This window comes from Plectrocnemia conspersa, unplaced genomic scaffold (genome assembly GCF_051122295.1).
Source record: "Plectrocnemia conspersa isolate PC_06_02 unplaced genomic scaffold, ASM5112229v1 ptg000004l, whole genome shotgun sequence".
NCBI lineage: Eukaryota > Metazoa > Arthropoda > Insecta > Trichoptera > Polycentropodidae > Plectrocnemia > Plectrocnemia conspersa.
In genome coordinates, this window is record NW_028277168.1 from 8,564,216 (window position 1) to 8,583,748 (window position 19,533).

Here is a 19,533-nt window from a genome sequence, read left to right on the forward strand (position 1 = left end):
GTTTTTGGCTATGTGCCGTTTACATAATTTGTATTGAAAAAAATAATTTTTAATTTAGTTCAGATCTTCATTTCATCATATAATTTTTAAAATCAACTCAGTGGTTGTGCCAGTTTTATTAAAAACTGACTCTCAATGATGTGCACTTAATGATTCTTTTTTAGGCCGGCCGTTTTCCTGATGTGGAAACTTAATCAGGAAACCTTAACTGGACAGAATCAGAATCTCACAGGCGTCATTTGGGGAGCAAGTAAGGACAATTATGAGTTTACAAATGAGGAAAATATGAGTTCTGATAGTAAAACAGTTCGATATTCTATAACTGATTGTGTATTATTATCACGATAATACATCCATTTATCCTACTTCTTAAGAATGTCAGTGCCACGTCCAGAAACCAATGGTTATGAACTCTCCGCTGCGTTTGGCCCTAACGGCTAAGAAAGCAGCCAACAATGTTTTACCAAGCAAGGTGCGAGCGAGCGGCAACGAGCGAACGTTGGTCAGATCAGTAAACATCACATAAAAATTGACAACGAGATTATTTACCGTACATTAATGGTTTAAATGTTCTGACCATCACTCCCTCACATCTAACCAGTTTAAATTAAAAAACGTATTTATGTAACAAAACGTTGCTGGCCGCTTTCGTAGCCATTAGAGCCAATCGCAGAGAAAATTTTCATAACCATTGGTTTTTGAGTGTGGTGCCGATATTCTTAACAAGTACCCGTTTTTTCTAATTGTTTGATAACAAATAGGCTTATCTTCGTGTTTCTAAACCATGAAAGTCAATGAGTCAGGTTAGTCCAAGCATCATGGCTATAACAATATTTTTTACTAAGAATGTCTCAAATAAATTAAAACAGATGTCATAATCACTTTAGCTATCTTTCATTATGAGGGCGTATGTTTAAATATAGTGTTAAACAGATGTGTACATTTCACGAGAGTTTTAAATTTTGATGAAAATAAAAAAAGCATATCTTATATAAATTAGGTCGTTTTTCAAATTCTCGGGTTTACTAAATATTACCATTTCTCTGCATCATTCTCGCTTGGTAAAGCACTTTTGCTTAATTGTCACTATCTACTGTGATTTGTGAAATTACGTAGAATCCCCCTGCATGCAGTAACCAGGGCTGGCTCTGGCGTGTGCGGGGCTCTATGCAAGAATAAAGCGCGAGCCCTCCTTCCCCCTTCCAAAAAAGCTTATGTAAATTTGGCGGACGGATGGTGACAGGTGGAAAGTAGACATAGACTGGGCCCCTGCCATAGTACTTTATTGGAAGTGTATATAGTTTACATGTTTGTTACTGAAATATATGAGTGAACGGTGTACGAGGCACCACCGGCAGTTTTCCTCCTGTCGAGTTCCGCCAAAAGAATATTCTGCTCTTCGCCGCCATTAGGGCAGTATTACCAAAGTGCTCTAAGTTTTGGCCATGATGAACGAATAAATAAATAAATAGGGCCCCACATAACGAATACATTTTTTTCAATAATTTATAAAATCACTAATATAGTGTCGTAATTCCAAATAATTTCAATATAAGCAGTTTGACATTTTGATTCTTCAAAATCACAAGTCAATTAATTGCATATATTATACATTGTGCAGATTAACTAGACAACACAAACTATGAAAAAATCGTTTGTAATTTCCAATATAAAAATAATACATTTTAGAACTATATATTATATAGCGACTAAGAAATCTTCACTTTATTGATTCTTAATAAATTTATTTCTTAGTACAAATATTGCTAACTTTAAAAAGAGGCTCGACATAAAAAGTTTTCGAATCACTGCTAATAATCGACGTATGTTGAAATTTCTAAACTAATGCTATTTCCGAAACATGGACAATGAGAGGAAAACACAGGATCGAACATGCGTGTCTTAATGGGCTATAGTTTTTTGTGTATTTTCCAAAGTTATTGTGACGAAGACAAAGTTAAAGAATGATTAATAGAAACGACACATTCAAGTTGTTCCGGCCCTTGTTTTTTTTACACAAATGGTTCCAAGGACCACACAAAATCGACGGTGGAGAGCGAGGCTGGCACTGTCTAGGTATATGCATTTTACAAAGATATACAAAGTGTGAGATGTCAAAACACACACTTTTGATTTCATTGTGTTTTTTAGGAGAATGAAATATCGTTATACGAACTGTAATTTCACATTTTGTGATAAAAATAATATTAACGTTTGTTTATATTTGATTTTTATTTTGAGGACGGGGCCATACGCGAGTGAATCGGTTGCATATTCCCAGAACTGGCCCTGCTTATATGTACAGTAAAATGCAGGTGGCGAATAACTTAGTATCACATTCTTAATAATCCTTTAAGAAAATTGGACGAGGAGGCTAATTTATCAATAGTCGCGTTATTGTTTTGCTCTGCCTTAGATTTATCCTTTTAATGAAAGTGTAATTTTTAAGGAGGCAAATTGGAGGCGACTGTTGAATAATTACAAAGGATATGTACAACAATGCTTATTCAAAATGAATACATGAGTATAATTTCTAGACGTATCTTGTAGCTTATGAAAAAGGGTTTGATAATTGACTGCTTTTGTAAGTATTCTGGTAATTCGTATTTCGCTAATGTTTTGTTTAGGCAGCTCTCTAGATGGCCATTGTTAAAACCCCTACAGATGCATTTGTCTAACTCTTTGCACCCAGTAACATAACAGTTATAAATAATACACGGTATTCACAAACTCAATTATATTTATTTACATTATATTGCATATTTTTGATTTAATACGCTTCTATAACATTACAAGATATTAGCGTAGCTTCATAAACGTTTTAAAGTGCTATTATTGCAAAATATTTTACTTTTAAAAATAAATACATTTTTTGTAACATGTCGTCGAGTACATATAGTACATAAAATTTAGACATATTTAATTTTCTTAACTAGCAAAAATAAATCTTATACAGATTAATTTTTTTAGAATAAATTTACGATTTAAATATTGTTTTAGGAGATTCAGACGAATTTTATAAATATAATTAATGTGTAAAAAAGTAGAAATAATTTTACTACTATTACAAAGCCAAAATTAATTTTTAAAGGTAAAATCAAGTTAAATGTTTTTTTTTATAAGACTTGATGCTGCGAACTGTTGACTCCCAATCGACTAAATACCCCACCGTTGTTTACAGTCTTATTGCCTAGGCGCAGTTTTACGTTACTTTTCTGTTCCGTGTTTTTATTATTCATTTGTGTCATGACGATGTTGGCCACGGAAGTCTTTTGAACGGGCAGCTCAGATTTTCTGCTTTCTATTAATTTGTAATCCACGAGAGGAGAAAACTTAACGGATTTTCTCTGCGATGTCGGCATTGTCAACTTATCTTTGACGCTGATCGGTTGCTTATCGGCTTGCATCGTTCTCATTGGAACCTGTCTTAAGGTTCTGACTGCTCCGTTGCTGTTAATGATTAACTTTTTTGAAGCTAACGACGGTTGTGATAATGCTTTCATTACGACAGTCTGTTGAGTCGGTTTTTTTATAAAATTGTCAGTCGATATATCAGATACTATATCTTTTCCGCCAAGTCTTGCAAAAATATTTTTTGGTTTATTTATTTGAGTCGAATCAGGCTTCATATTTGTAGTGGTATCTGGTTTGATTAATTCACTTGAACCTAAGCGTTTGAATACGTCCGAAACTGATTTTTCAAAAACTGTAAAAGTAAATATAGTATTAAAAATTGGATACGGTTTATATATTTGCAATAATAAATTATAATTTTACATACCACTTTCATTCCTTGTTTCCTGCAATTTTTGTTGATTTACAATAGTTCTTTGCATTTTATTAGGAGAAACTTTCGGAACTTCGTCATCGCTATCGCTAAAATTAGTCGACACAAAGTTATTTACGTACTCTTGAAATACAAAAGTAAAAATTAATAAATAAATAAAATACTTTTTATCATTGTGTGGGAGCATCTTTCTTTTATTGCTTATAACGTGTGATTTTGCAATAGCTAAGCGTTCTTTAATGGACATATCCATTTGTTCACTAGATGATTTAATAGTAGTCTTTAATGGCACTGTAAATAATAAATTGATGAAATATGATGAATGTTAAAAAGCAGAGCTTCCATTCAATTTTCTTTTTTACAAATATTATATGTTATTCAAACGTAATGGTACATAAATTAATCAACCATTTCTAAGAATAATATTATAGTGTATTGCTGACTTCACTGCTAGTGTTGTGTGGTACATATTTTCAGCTCGCGGTACATAAGCTATTTTTATTGAAGAAAATATTGCGTTATTATAAAAAAAGTGCAGAAAACTTATACGGCATTTTGAACATTTTGCACATCACAAAACATTCCATAACTCAAACAATTTTTAAATAATAGAACGTTATAAATATCTACATTGGCGAAAGTCGCGTTTCCTAGTTCGAGAAAAAAATACTTTTCGCTTTGAATAAATGCTTACAGGTTGTGATTTCTGGAGTGGGTCTTGTCACGGCTATAATAGGCGTCTTAGGAGTTTTACCCAAAACTCTGTTCCTCGCCGTTTCTTCGTGTACTTGCTTAGCGTGTCTCAATATTGCAATTACATCGCCCATACAAGTTATGCCCATCTCTCTTAAGTATTCCTTATTTAAGTCTAAAAGCATGTTCATCTGTATTCGGTTTTCGATGAATGTCAACGCATAAGTGGCGCCGATACCAGAAGGCAGTCCCGCGTCCGAGAAGAACTTGATCCATATTTCTGTAACAAAACACTTGATTAAATAAATGTCACACTAAGTAAACAACCAGCACTTTCTTTTTTATCGAGTTAAATTTTGAATGGAACTATAACATTTGGTACTTTATCATGTTGTCCCTGGGTTTTTAAGTACAATAAGTCTGATGCTTCCTCCACACTCTCTGGAAGTAGGCCATGGTTGGGCAAGGACGGAAAATATAATGTGTTAATTCGGGGCTACTTCGGTCGAGCTCGGGTCTGCCCGCTCTAATGTCTTGGCGACCTCAACCGTATTCGGTAGACCTTTGGTTCGGTAACTTCCAGAGAGTGTAGAGGAAGCATGACACGCTAACTTCAAAGGACCTTGAAGTCGTAGCAAGTACGAGAGAATTACAGATTCCTGAATTAAATGCAGTCATGTTTTGAACCAAAATTTAGACGTACACAAATAATGTCTCTCGAGGATAAAAATATTGTTTGACATTTTGATTTGTTTCTGATATTTATTTACATAAAAAACTATTTTAACCTTCTGTGACAATTAAGGTAAAAAATGGTAGATCCGAGTAAGTGCGATGCATATGCTTATGAGAGATCTATGTAACAAGCTTCTATAATTTCTCATTGTATTCAGATGATTAAGCACTCTATACTGTGAGCATAAGGTTGTTCACTAATTCCCGTGTTGTTTAAAAAGTTGTTTTCTCAGAAGACTTTCTAAACGTTTTAAGCTAAATTCTCATCAAGGTTCATATCATATTTTCTGAACCGATTTTACTATTTCTGAGAGGTTTGTGTAGCATAACAGCTGTGATAAATTTCGTCGGACATTTTTTATCAAGCTACATCATACATTTTAGGGTAAAACGCAAATAATTATAAATAACAATAGACAAGTAAATAGTAATCAAATAAATAATATTGAAGCAAACTTGTTCGAAAAATATTTTTCATAATTATTTCTATTGTTATTTATTTATTATTATTTTATATTTATATAGAAAAAAATGTGTGATTCTCAACGTTTTATTTTACAATTTTTTTGTTATATATTATTTTTTGTTATGTTCATTTATTTGGTACTCTTTAATTTATTGATATTATTTTCTATATAAATCATTTACATTAAATCAAATAAAAAAATATATTATATAAATACGTAAAAATAACAAAACTAAAGACGAAATTTATGATGAAAAATAAATCACGTTGGTAAATAGTATAACGATCGATATGAAATTGAAGCTTATAAGAACATTGAAAAAATATTGGAAAAAAGCAATAGAGTAAACGGAAGATGTGGAAGTGTTTGAAATTCGGTTTATTACGATTAAATAATGATTTTTCGGTGATGGAAAAGGCAATTAAGAAAATATATGCTACTATTGTAAATGAAAATTTTGGCCATAATACCTTACAAATTATGGCTATGGCGCTTTAAATATATTAATCAGTATGTTTAGATGTTTTATTTACTTTCTGGAGACGTGGCAGCGGCCATCGTTCGTCGCCAGAAGAATCAACTATTTGACAGATGTATTACAAACACTAGGCGACGGCTGCTTGTCGAAGTAACCAGTGTTGCCATAGAAAAAATAAAATACGAGTGTCACTTGAAAAATATTATCAGATAATCAAACGAAAGTTGAAATTTAAAAGCAAAATATAAGTTATACATTTAAAAAAAAATAATATATTTATTTTATTAAAAATAGTATATCTTTTTAAAAATATTAATAGTAGTCAGAATTTAATTTAAAGTAAGAGGTTAGGTTAGGTTATAAGCGGCTAGAATTTATATTAAACGGTAATAAGAATTATTTTGACAGATGGTTAGATTAGTTTTTTAAGTTGGCAATAGTAAAGTATCGATCTGTCATTCGCATGTCGGCAGCTCGTTTGTGTTTGTGTTTCAGTTCACTAAAACGAGGCGAATGGACGACGTCGTTGCGATTGTAGCGGCATCCGCTATGCACTTGGTAAGCGTTGACAACTATCTTAAAACTGTTCGCGCAAAAGTTGTAAAAAAACCTCGCCCTAGACGATGTTGGATGATAGCATGTCACCGCAACAGAACCATGTAAGTAGAAACTATTCAACTATATCTTAATTATTAATATTATTAATAATTTTTGATTGTTTTCTCTCAGCCAAAGTATGGAAAACACGGTTATGGAAATGCTTTGTGAAGACTCTGGAGGATTCTCTAATTTTTGCAGAATGTCCCCAATTGATTTCGATTATATACTAAGCAAAATTAAACCGATGATTGAAAAACAAAAAACTGTACTTAGAACGCCGATATCAGCCAAAATCCGTCTAGCTGTAACTCTGAGATTTTTCGCTACTGGCGATAGCTACGGAAGTCTTCATTTTTTGTTCAAGATTTCAAGTTCGATCATTTCTAAGATTGTCACAGAGGTGTGTCAAGCAATTAACACGGTTTTCAAGGAAGAACTTAAGGTATATCAAATTATATCTTTATTCATTCAACTTTTCATATTACTATAGTGTAATTTGTTTGTGCTCATTGTATTCGTCATTAAGTACAGTGCGTCTGTAGGATGCTTTGATCATTTCGGGGTGTTAACATTTAGAAGGCCAAAGGCATATATGTATGTACATATATCATGCCCAATATATTTTCTACTTTTTGAAAATATTTTCTACTTTTTGAAAATATTTTAATTATTTCATTGTAAAATTTACAATACTTTATTTCATTAGTTACTCAGAGATACTTCTATCAATATACAATAGAGCCCCCCAATAACACGGTGAATTGAGGACGCGCTATTTGGGTGCCAAAAGGAGGTTATTCATCACACACGCAAAAAAATAGTATTTTCTAGTAGCCCAACAACACGCACCCAAATAGCACGTTCCCAATTTACCGTGTTATTAGTACTACGTTAACGATTTTATTGCTTTTGTTGGGCAAAATTTGGTTTAGATATGCTTCATACGATTCTCACTTATTGTAAGTCGTAATATTGTTTTGAATTTTTTAATGTGAATGCTATATAACCGAGTATAGAGTCTACCCTAAATAAACGATATATATGTAAATAATATGTAAGAAGCTTAATTTTTTTATTTTAATAAATTGGACCACAGTGGACCACAATTTCATACATTAGGAGATGTATTTCATGGATGGAATAGTTCCCCAGTTTCATACAATTCGCGATCATCTGCTTCTTTTGTTAATGTCACATATTGTGTTGTATTTGGTACCTTGTACCATCAATTTCAGTGGTTAGTCGGGGTCGCTTTTCTTGGTGAGTAGTAGGCACAGAAAATTCTCTTGGCATCGCACTTGTATTGAGTTGAGTTACTTCATCGGCTTGCCTTTATTTTTGTTGCCTTTCGTCATCACTGGTCCCAGGTTCTTCTGTTTCATTATGGTGTTGTTCCTCCGATTGTATCGGTAATGCCTAGAATGGAAACTTTATTATTAGATATTACTTATTATTAATAGCTACTGTAATGTTAGTAATGCAATCAACATAGTAATTCGAAACATTTTATTTTTGTCTAGATGCCGCAGACACCAGAAGAATGGCTAGCAATAGAAGAGGGATTTGTAGGAAACTTTCCACATTGTGTTGGTGCAATCGAGGGTAAACACGTTATGCTAGAAGGTTCAGTTGGCAGTAGCTCTCAAAATCGTTATCACAACAATAAATTTAGCATATTAGCTGTCGTTGATTGCAATTACAATTTCATATATGCCCACGTCGATGCTCCAAGACAAATTAGTGACGGAGGAGTATTCCAAAATAGTATCTTTTGGAAAAAACTTATGACAGGAGATTTGAATTTACCACCTGACTGTCCACTTCCTGGAAGAAGAAGTAACGTGCCTTACGTTTTCCTTAGTGATGGAGCATTTTCCTTAAGTACACATGTTATGACGCCCTATCCGGAGAATCATGACAGGGGTTCATTACAACGAACTTTTAATTGTAGACTTTCTAGTTCACGCTTTATTGTAGAAAACGTTTTCGGTGTATTGTCATCAGTATTTAGGGTCTTTAAAAAACCTATGGAACTTCAACTAGAGCAGGCTTCACTAGTTACATTGTCTTGCATATTATTACATAACTTGTTAAGGAGAAGTGAGCACTCCAGAAATATCTACACTCCTCCAGGAAGCTTTGACGTTATATTCAATGGAGAAATAGTTCAAGAAGGATCTTGGCGACAAAATATTTCAAAGAAATCTGCCATAAGACCTTTACCCAGCATAGCTAGACATGCAACATCGACTACTTTAGAGATCAGAGAAGAATTTGCCGACTACTTCTATAATAATAAGTTCTAAATTATCAATTATGTATGTATATGTATTATTTGGCAAATGTAAATATAATGAACAACAATCTTGTTTTATTGAAATTTCAATTCTATTGGAATAACGAAATCAAGTCAACTGATAAAAGAAATACAATATTTAATAAAATTATAAGTAATAGAATAATTACTTACATTATCATCGTCCATGGTACTTGTCGTTAGGGATAAAAATGCCGGTAGTACCGATACCGGTAATACCGGTATTAGAATTACAAGAACCACGATGCCTATATAAAGCAAAAGCGTAAAATGTAATAATGCTCATTGTAGGGGCACTTAAGTAGTTTTATCGGGGTAGGATATTATCCATTTTAGTTCAAGAAAGCCGAAATATTGACCCATCTACATATGTAAAAAATCCCACTGGCCGATATTTCGGCGCAAATTTAAAAAATTGAATTTAACATGATCGATATTTTTTTTTTAGTATATGCGTGACGTGTAAGCATAAGAGGAATACATTTCTCTTTTTCTCAGAAAAATCTAACGGTATATAGCAGTTCCCAGTAATTCGGTTATGTAACAGAGAAATGCCCGCGCCCTTTTTTATGATAGGGATGGCTGGCGAAGTGAGAACAAAAGCAGGTATTGCATACACGAAGTTCTTTCTTCTATTTCTACATTTTTATCTTCATTCAGACATATTTTTAAACAAATAGTCCACGGAATATGCTTCACTAAACATTAGATATTAGCAATAAGTAAGTTTCAATAATTATATTTAAATAAAAAACGTATTTGAAAAAATTGTGCGAAGCTTACGTTTTTTTTAAGAAAAAACCTTTTTCGTTATATTTTTTTAAGTAAATAAATATAATTTTTTGTTGTGGTTACACCTAAATATTATTGCTTTTTATTATCTAACATCATTGAAAGTACACAAAAAGTTGATTTTTTAAAACACAACACACAAAAAAATCGCATATTTATTTTCACGTATTTTTTATTCTATAATATTTACATAAATATTTAGAACTCAAATTATATTAATTTTTAAATAAGTAGTAATAAATATGTAAACGAGAGATAAATCTTTTGAAAATAAATATTATTGCGATAATCTAAAATAACCATCAAATGTTCAATAATTAAAATTAAATAATACAAAGAAGTCGCAAAAATACAACAATAATATAAATATGCTTTTAAAAAATATCGCATTTTGGAAAAAACAGATTTACAATTTTTTACTCACTCCTTTCTCATAAGGTTCATTAGAATAATCGTAACTGACAAAAAATGAGTATTTTTTCGGTTAATTATTAAAAATAATAATAAGAATGTCAATGCTGGTAATACCGGTATTGACTATTTTTCTCACGGTAATGCCGGTATTATTGCAATCCCTATTTGTAGACCGTCCGCAGTGATATACAGTCCCCAAGAACTCTTCAATTTTTCCATCGGCAAACCATTTTGGTTCAGCACCAGATTTAATAGAGACTTCTTAAATGACACAGGTGTTAAATGCTATTTTTTATGTAGTGTTCATGACATTAAATATATTTTTTACAGCGCTTATAAAGTGCATGGATAACTCATCGCCTCTTTGTGGTATAAAGATTACTGGTGGCTAGATCTGGCGAGCACGGTGAATTTTCAAGACACTCGAAGTGCAGTTTTATGATCGTTGGAACCGTTGAACGGGCATTTTTGATCGATCGTTGTCACTTTGCAGCAAAACACATGTACTTTAAGCCCAAGTTTTATTAAATGGTTTATTGTAAAACTATAAGAATATATAGTAAGATATTAAATAAAATAAGTTTGTTGTAAAGAAATTAAATCAAATAAATTTATATACAAAAACTCGTTAAAACCGTATACAAAAACCGTTAGAAAAAATATCGTCTCCGAGCAAACAGGTACAGTTTCACTACCACCGAGCCGAATACATTCTCAAATAAAAGGTAGATAGTCTTTTAGAGGGCGTAGCCCTAAGGGTGGTTGACCTCGCGACCAATGAGACTTGTGTAAATCTAAATGGACTTTTTATTAAGTTATATTCATATTCGACTATGGACGATTACGGCGTGACGTTTCTCCCAACTGCGGCGAAAGTGGCGCAGGTGGTAATGTCTCAGGGCTCTTGTGGCTGCGTGCGGCGAGTGGTTCGGGAGTTCCAGGAGTGATCTTCTGGTCTGTCGGTGAGGGCGCGTGGTTGGTTCCTCCGGATGGCTGTTGGTAGATCTTCTCTCTCTGGCTGGGTGCTTCGTTTGCGTCTCTCAGCTGTCTCCAACCGATGCGTCGCTGGCTCTCTACTGTCTCCGGCCGTCTTTTGCATCAGACCGTCTGCACTCTCCTCATCGGAGTCCGGGCTTATATTCTTTAAGGTTTGCACGCTTGCTTGTCCAGACTTTCGAATTGTTCGGAAAGGGTTCGCAATGTGGTGATTTATCGGGTCCGTTTTGTCACAAAGGGATTCTCTTAACGACTCGTGTTGTGTGGGAAAAATAAATCCCTCTTGTGCCATGATATTTGTCTTATTGTTAATGCATGAACGTTTATGGTCACGGTCCTTAACAATGAGACAAGTGCCTTTTTAAATCTGGACCTATTTGTGTGGTCGCCACAGTCTAATAAAAACAAACATTTCAATTTCTCCTCATATCATTGAGGATTAGTCGAGACGTTGGACTCTTCCCATTTTTCGGACCACTTCTGAACTTAACTTCGAACATTTATCAGAAATTCCACGTTAACTACCAGTTTCAAGAGAGTTCAACCCAGATGACGCTTTGAAGATCAAGAAGACTAACCGCTTCTGAATTGACTAATAGATCTGGTCTAGTCAAGAAGACATTTTGAACTAACAAGGGTTCAATTTTTGTGATGATCATTGGTATTTATAATAAAAAAACATGTGCTGAGTAAAGTGTCTCACAGTCTATAACCAATTTTAAATTTGCATTATGTTTCGTATAAGAAAAGTTCATAACTGATTATTAAGGTTGTTCCTAAGTACTCACTGAACGAGCCAAACATGCACAAAGTGGAGCTACGCCGAACACTGGCGGAGACTTCCGCTTCCCTCTTCACGTTAACATACGACGTCCAAAATCAAGAGTTCAACCTGATCTTCGGAGACGACTGGATTCTTTGAAGACATGAAAAGGCTTCGAGAGCTTCACGTATTTATAGTATATACTAAAAATATTATCAGAATAAAAACACTTAAGTCATAGACAATATACATATATTATAGAGAAGGTTCTAAGTAACTAATACCGGATTCGTAAATCGGCTTGTAATTTTCATATATAATATATAAATTAAGTTGTCGTATATGTTTGTAAAATATTATTTCGCAATATAAAATTTATTGAATCTGTAAGAATTTTAGATTATTTTATGTAATTCATAAGGGTAGCTATCTATATATGTTTTATATTTGATTATTGAAAATCTATTAGCACAATAAAACATTCTGAATTGCACCCACGCACACGGGCGATCTACCTCTTGGCATAATATATAGAAAGATTCATTTCGTTATATAAAACCTCCCTTGTAGAAGTACCCAGGTAGAATTTATGTCACGTCGACTACGCACTTTTTATTATTTAAATCAATTTGCTTTATCGGATTAGATGTAAGTATCAATTAATTAACGTAAGTATAATTTACTTTTAATTGATTAAAAAATAATATGGACTTTAACTTATCCAATTTAAAATCTGTAGTATCGTCACAAAATAATATTGTTAGGTTATTGTGTAATATTATTAACTTCTAGATCTATATACCAACCCTTGAATATTAGCGGGGAATTCTATATCGAATATCTTCGATTTTAAGAGGTCTTGGCATACCGCAAGTTCCTGAAATGCGGACGGAGAGCTTACGAGGCAGTGCAGTTGGTACCTCTATTTATTGGATATACATATTAGGCTTAAGTTGGACCATAATTGAATTTTTGTGGGTATTCTTACGACTATATTATAACAACGGGATGTCGCAAAACGATTTCACTTATTATTAAACTAGAAAATTAACTTTTTCATATAATGCATAGAAGTGAAAACATGTGCTAAGGTGCTATTTTTTGTATTTGTTGTCTTTAAAAATAATCGCGTGAAGCTTCGGTAGTAGTGCAAAGTTAAAGAATTCTGTAGGAAAAATGGATACAGTCCCTACAAACCTTTAGGGACCTACTAAATTTCCCTTTTTTTTAATACATGTAAGATATTATCTATGAGCTGAATTAGTTCATTATTAGTTAATTTTCAATAGTGCGACCTAGCTCGATTTTAATTGCTCATCGCGATATTCATCCAAGAGATTAGGAAAATCTAGATTTGAGCCCCTGTCTTTCAAGTCAATAGTCAGAGACATATCACTCGCTTGTCATGCTTAACAACATAACCAAATATTTGTGCGGTTGCGGTGTTTGGCACACAAGCTTATATTCATAAAAAAATAAAAAAATATTTGAAGTTTTACGGTTTATATACAATTAGGGAAAAGGGAGGAGATCAACTATCCAACTCTCCCTTGATCCTTGACCGATCTGAATGATTTCGATGTATAGAAACATTCACTTTTATTGCGTAAATATATTATAAGATTTTTTTGCGGTTATGGGCAGGTCGCTAAAATGCCGTTCTCGTATTCCAGCGCCTTTCTTTTAGGAACGCTGGCATATGATTTCCATAGTTCATACAGAAAGTTGTTTGCCGCTAAGTACTCTGAAAGGTTATAAGTAAAATTTTATATATTTTTCTTATTATTTAATTTAATTAAAAAGATAACTTCGTTTTGACTCGGTTAATGTTCATTTGAAAGTAGCTGGGATAGAAATTATTAAAGTTTAAAATGTACCACGACATAAATAAGTTCGATATCGTCGGTTACAGTGCACTATAAATTTATTCTCATGCGAGTGTTAAAGTAAACCATGAAATTGACTGCGTTTCGCGGTTTAAAAATTAAATTAAACTCGCGTCCGCTCGATTCGTTTTATTCGAGTTAAATTGTAGGCGATTCGTGCAGTTTCGTTTTGATAGTCAAAGTACAATAGGTATATGTCAAAAACTAATTTATTATTCCGTATTTTAATTGCAAAATGGAAACGCTGTAAGATGGAAACGAGAGGGTAAAAAACGAGTTGAATTATGAAATATTTTTCTTCAAACAACACGTACGAAAAGCGCCCTTTCATTTAAAAAAATATTTTATTATTCCAAAAAGAAAACATGAAAAAAACTTGCGAAAAAACAGTTTTGTTTCTTTACAAAGCGAATAACAAAAGAGCGTGACTATGTTGTTATATCAAAAAAATGTGTTTTTCGTTATTTGTATATTATTTTTCTTCTTACGAAAGGGGAGGAGTGAATCTCTGTCTTATGTATAGCTATTGAGAAATTCTAAAGTTTATAGTTGTTTATATCAAATAATTATATAAAAGTTCAAGATTGTTGTGTATGACAGTAACGGTAAGTTAATCTGTAGAATTTATTGATCAGGAAAATAGGGAGAAACTTCTGAAGCGAGAAACTTCTGAAGTTTTATTAAGGGATGCATGTTGTAAATTGACGCGTTGTGTAAAAAGTTAAGTGAATATATTTTTTCAAGGATTTATACTATACATCGCACGTCTGCCGCAGTACTCGTATTGTGGGAGATCAATATATTTTTTAAACTTTAATATGCGAGATTAATTTGTATGGGAAGAAAAATGTAAATATTGTTTTTTAATGGTTTTGAACAGTAACATAGCAGGCGATAGCTGACAGCGGCAAAACAATACGGACGCCCCTACTACACACACACACACACACGAGACCTGTGCCTGAATTTAATTAATTATTGGTAAACGCTAACAGCTCATTGCATAAAAAATATATTAACGACTGTAATATGCATACTCGTTTATTTTTAAGTAATTAATTACAAAAGTTTATTAATTATTTTTACGTTATCGAGTTGAAAATCTGGACTTTTAATGAATATTATAATATATATACTTGCTGCATTGAAAAATCTTTAAGACGTCTCGAAGATGAAATTAAACTATTGTCCAGATCTGACGAAATAAGTGGAAGCGGCTGAATTTATTACGACATATAGTGTTATTCGTGTCGATTTGGCGTTAGCTTCATTGGATGCGAGTTCAGGGCTCAGCTCTCATGCAATTCTAATTCAGATGCGTAGTAAATATTAAGATGATAGAGCAAAAGTTAATGGTGATTTAATTTTACATATTGCTTCGGTAATATACTGCTTAGTTTTTTAATTAAGCCTCTGTGGCATACTTTATCAAAAACTTGAGCAAAATGTAAGGAAATTGTCAAACAAATATATTTTTCTTTTAGCGCTTTTTCTATTAAATCAGACCCGGGCGTCGCACTAATACCCAGGGAGCCCTTTTCTGGCTTTTTTGAATATGATGGCTGGAGCTGTATATTTTTGGGGAGGTGCGATATTATTAATGTTTCTACTCGCAACTGCTTTTCCGGGTTTGTACCGCTAGCGATTGCTTACCTTGGCAGGCCAGACCCCAAGTTCCCCACCTCTGCTTTATACATTCACTTCTATTTCATTCCCGATGAACGTTGAATGTCTAGAATCATTCATCGCGGATGAACACTCGGAGTGTATGATTCACTTTTGTGTTTACATTATTCATCTTGGATGCTTTATCAAAGATAAAAGTCAAAAGTGAAACGTATAAATTCGGCTTTATCAGAATATTTCAGCTGTTACGATATATAAAGGTGCATTGCGCTTGATGTTGCTTCAATTCAATTTCATTTTTTTGTCTATCTGCAAAGTTGTTAATTATATTTCACATTATTTTATTATTTTCGCCGCTAACAATAGATTTCGTTCAGTGTTAAATGCATCAGAAACCAAATATGTACAAAGCAAAGAATTGTGTTACTGAATATTAAAAAATTCACGTTTGTTACATTGCAAAGTAAACCGAATGTTAGACTTCAAATAAATAAATTCGTTATTTGATACGTGCTAATATTAGAACGCCATTTTACGAAATTGAGTACAGTATTTTGTGTGGCAACGCTGCGCGTATTGGATTACTATACATAAGTTTACGAAAATCAATAATTTTAATATTTAAATTCATATTATTTTATATATTTTTGTAGCGGCTCTTACATATTTACACAAGTAAAGTGATAAGGCACACGCGCGTCTGAAGTTCCGCGAGTGGTGTCCGTGGATCTAGCAGTCGTCAAAAAGTACGCCGCATATCTACGATCATATATACGATCCAATTACAGAAAGGTGACGAACTTTTTTAATCCAATTTCTGTTGGCTGTTTAGGCAGGCCAGAAACGGTCGTTTTAAGGATAACCCGAATGTACAGGTTATAACTTCTCAAGGCGACGGATATATTATGGCGCGCACCTTGTGAAAATTGCGTTCTTAATTAAAATTAAGAACGCAATTCTAAAAAAATATAGAGAAGCAATTGAAATCGAAATAAAAATAGTACTAAATAAAAGAGACGACGCAAAATCAATTTCAGATATTTGATTACCGATTTTAAACAAAGTTAAATTAAATTTTAATAACATTTATACATATATAGTCATTTAAGCAAGCCAATTCGAAAATTAATGCACTTGTTGCCCTTAGTAACAAACAAACGAAAAAATAATAAAACACAAAATCGAATCTAAAACGACGCTGCTCAAGAGTCTGCGGTGGCTGAGATAAGGTCAAAATTACGCCCAAGATGATAACTCCAACATCGATGGTCGAAACGTCGGCAAACAAGATGCGAGTAAGATAAGGCGCGATACGAAAATCCTCACATCTCAAAAAGCTAAGTAACGGATTGAATAAATCCGGTAAAAACTTATTAAAACAAATATATATGTATATACATATATTTAACCTTGAAATATTCAAACTTTCTTAAAATCATTATTTTTTTATTACCAAGTTGCATAATGCTTTTATTTACAATACAATAGTATTTTATTATTACATCTTCAATGTATTTTAGATTACAAAAAAATATATTTTTTTGATTCGTTTAACGGATTTTGTAGAAGCGATTATTTGTTTAATAAGATACTCAAAACCAGAAATTAAAATCCACTGTCTCTACGCTTTTAAGAGGGGGGAGGGGAACTACTTAATTATGTTACTTAAATAAAGCTATTTTATTTAAAAAAAAGTTCAGAGATATCTGATATTTTTTATGGATGGAGGGGGTGGCAAGGTATATTATTTTATTTAAAATGGGCCCCCATTTTACGCAAAGCAATATATGTACTTGTTTTAAATATACACTACATTAAGCAATCATTTATTTTTATATGAGTAGTTATAAAAGAAACACGAAAAAGGCGCACCGGAAATTTTTCGTCGCTGGTCGCACAACTTTAGCTCTTTAGACCGCAAATGGCGGCCACATTTGAAATAATCGCGGGGGCGGTTACGACGCACGAATGACAGCGGATATTACGCATGCGCAATGCGTCGCGCTTATCATGATTTAATAACGCACAAGATTGCGCCACGCCGCTTTCCGCGCTAATTTATTTACGATAGCGCACACGAGCTAGCGCCGAATAACTTTTGCGTAGCTATTCTAGCGTTTTTTCGATATAATGCGGTGTAACAAATGCAAATAAAGATGGCGACCTTTCGGCGCTTTTTTCGTTTGGAAAATCGGCGGCGATTTTATTATTTATTCGGATAAGATTCGTAAGGGTGGGCGCCGAAGCGCCTGCGTAATCTCATTCAGCCCCCCGCGGCTCCTTTTCGAGCCGCCGCTGGCCCACAGCCAGACAGTTTCTTTTCAGCCGTTGCCCTCGGAGGTCGCTCTCGCATGTGCGCGTTCTCTTCTTCTGACCGGAATTTTTTCGCGTGCCCCCCCACCTCTCGCCGAACGTAACAACAAATCTAGCGGCCAGTTCGACTTTTAAAAATATAAATAAACGTTCTGAAACACGCGCGACTTTACGAACACGTGATACGGAAAAAATGTGAACTAAGAACAATTCAAAATATTGTGACCAACGTACGAATTAAATTAATTATAATTAATTTAATATAAAAGTAAACTTAATTCAAAAAGTGAAAAAAATGTTTGAATTTAAAATAGTGAAAGGCGATAACGAGTGGGCGTTGTTTTTTTCATCAAACGCAACAATGTTTTGATCCGAACTCTTAAATGACTCCCCCTCTGGTAAAATTTTGCTAATTAAGGATGGATAAAATGCACAGGGTTGCTCGAATGAGCTTGTGTGAAGGCGTTATATTCTGCATAGTCATCTTGTGCGAGATAGCCACATTAGGTGAGTTTAAAAATTGAGATAAATCTTCATATGTTATGGCGTGCCAAAAAAAAAAATGCATGTACACCCATTAAAAAATGTATGATGTTGGGGAAGCTTATCTAAACTAAATAATTATATCAAATGCATTATTGTAATTGATTTATTATTTTGTAAAATAGCAAAATTTAATTAAAATGAGAAATAATGTTTTAGCAAATTTAACATAACAATTATATGTATATGTATACAAAAATAATCACAAATTAAAAATGTTTTGCGAACTTAAAATATCATATATATTTATATAATATATACTTTAACATTATTTTTTTTATAGATTTTATGATAAAAGTTAGTAAGAGAAAATTAAAATTAATAAAAGTAAAATATCTCTGAAGCAAGATTTGCTTAGGCATTTTTTATTTATATTTAAATTAAAGTTTTATTTTGTAGTAATGGGTTAAGAATAAGGCTTAAATGCCAGTATTTTAAAAAACGTATTTTAGATTTTTTTTAAAAATATTAATAATTTTTATTCAATTTTAAACTTTATTTGGCTGTGTAATATTAAGTATAAAAAAGAACAAAACTTATATAAAACTGCATATTATGAAGTAAAGTATTTATTTCATATGAAATTGTTAACTTTTTTAGTGGGATGTAAAAAAAAAATATTTTTAATTACAATTTTATTATTAACAACAATTTAAAAAAATGGTATTCTGATAACGATTTAATAATGAATCTCATTTATAAAAAATTTAATTCTTAAAGGTTTGTAGTAACCAAAGGCTTTTATAATAAAATTCTAAATATTAAATTTTGTATTTCGAAGAAATAAGTCTAAATGTTTAATAAGGTGATAATCTGCAGAGGAAAGGTCAGATAATATGGGGATGATTTTCAATCCTAATTCGTTGAATTTTACAACAGCAATTAGTGAAGTATGAGGTCTCGCATTATCATGTTGCATATCGCTCTAAGTCTGTTTACCAAAATGAGATGTTCTATAGTTAATTTTATATGCAATGTTTCACTTTGTCTACATTGTAATTCTGTCGTAAGTCTCGCATATTAAAAAAGGAACGATAAATAATAATAATTTTAATAATAAAGAACATACTGTGAAACGCGATGTTTTTACCTTTCACTCAGTTCCTGCGGTACCCATTTGTAT

The 19,533-nt window shown here is 32.7% G+C and overlaps 2 protein-coding genes across 4 annotated transcripts in view; one reads left to right on the plus strand and one right to left on the minus strand.

Moving 5' to 3' along the window:
* Window positions 1–2,722: 2,722 nt before the first annotated feature.
* On the minus strand, window positions 2,723–6,312 carry LOC148235842 (uncharacterized). Of its 2 annotated transcripts, none has more exons than XM_088184984.1 (5): window positions 6,216–6,312; window positions 4,482–4,760; window positions 3,952–4,078; window positions 3,782–3,876; window positions 2,723–3,706 (listed from the first exon to the last, which is right to left on the minus strand). In XM_088184984.1, exons 1-5 carry the CDS (start codon window positions 6,238–6,240, stop codon window positions 3,117–3,119), a joined length of 1,116 nt encoding a protein of 371 aa, XP_088041110.1. In that variant the 5' UTR covers window positions 6,241–6,312; the 3' UTR covers window positions 2,723–3,116. The 2 variants fall into 2 exon arrangements, with proteins under 2 accessions (XP_088041110.1, XP_088041111.1); XM_088184985.1 differs by having other exon boundaries at window positions 6,153–6,312.
* Window positions 6,313–17,863: 11,551 nt separating this feature from the next.
* Window positions 17,864–19,533, plus strand: part of LOC148235843 (zwei Ig domain protein zig-8-like) — a 106,050-nt gene continuing 104,380 nt past the window's right edge. The window contains exon 1 of one of the 2 annotated variants that reach the window (XM_088184099.1): window positions 17,864–18,374. In XM_088184099.1, the coding sequence (XP_088040225.1) occupies window positions 18,287–18,374 (88 nt within the window). In that variant the 5' untranslated portion in view covers window positions 17,864–18,286. The remainder of the gene's footprint in view (window positions 18,375–19,533) is intronic. The other variant, XM_088184100.1, reaches the window with a different exon arrangement.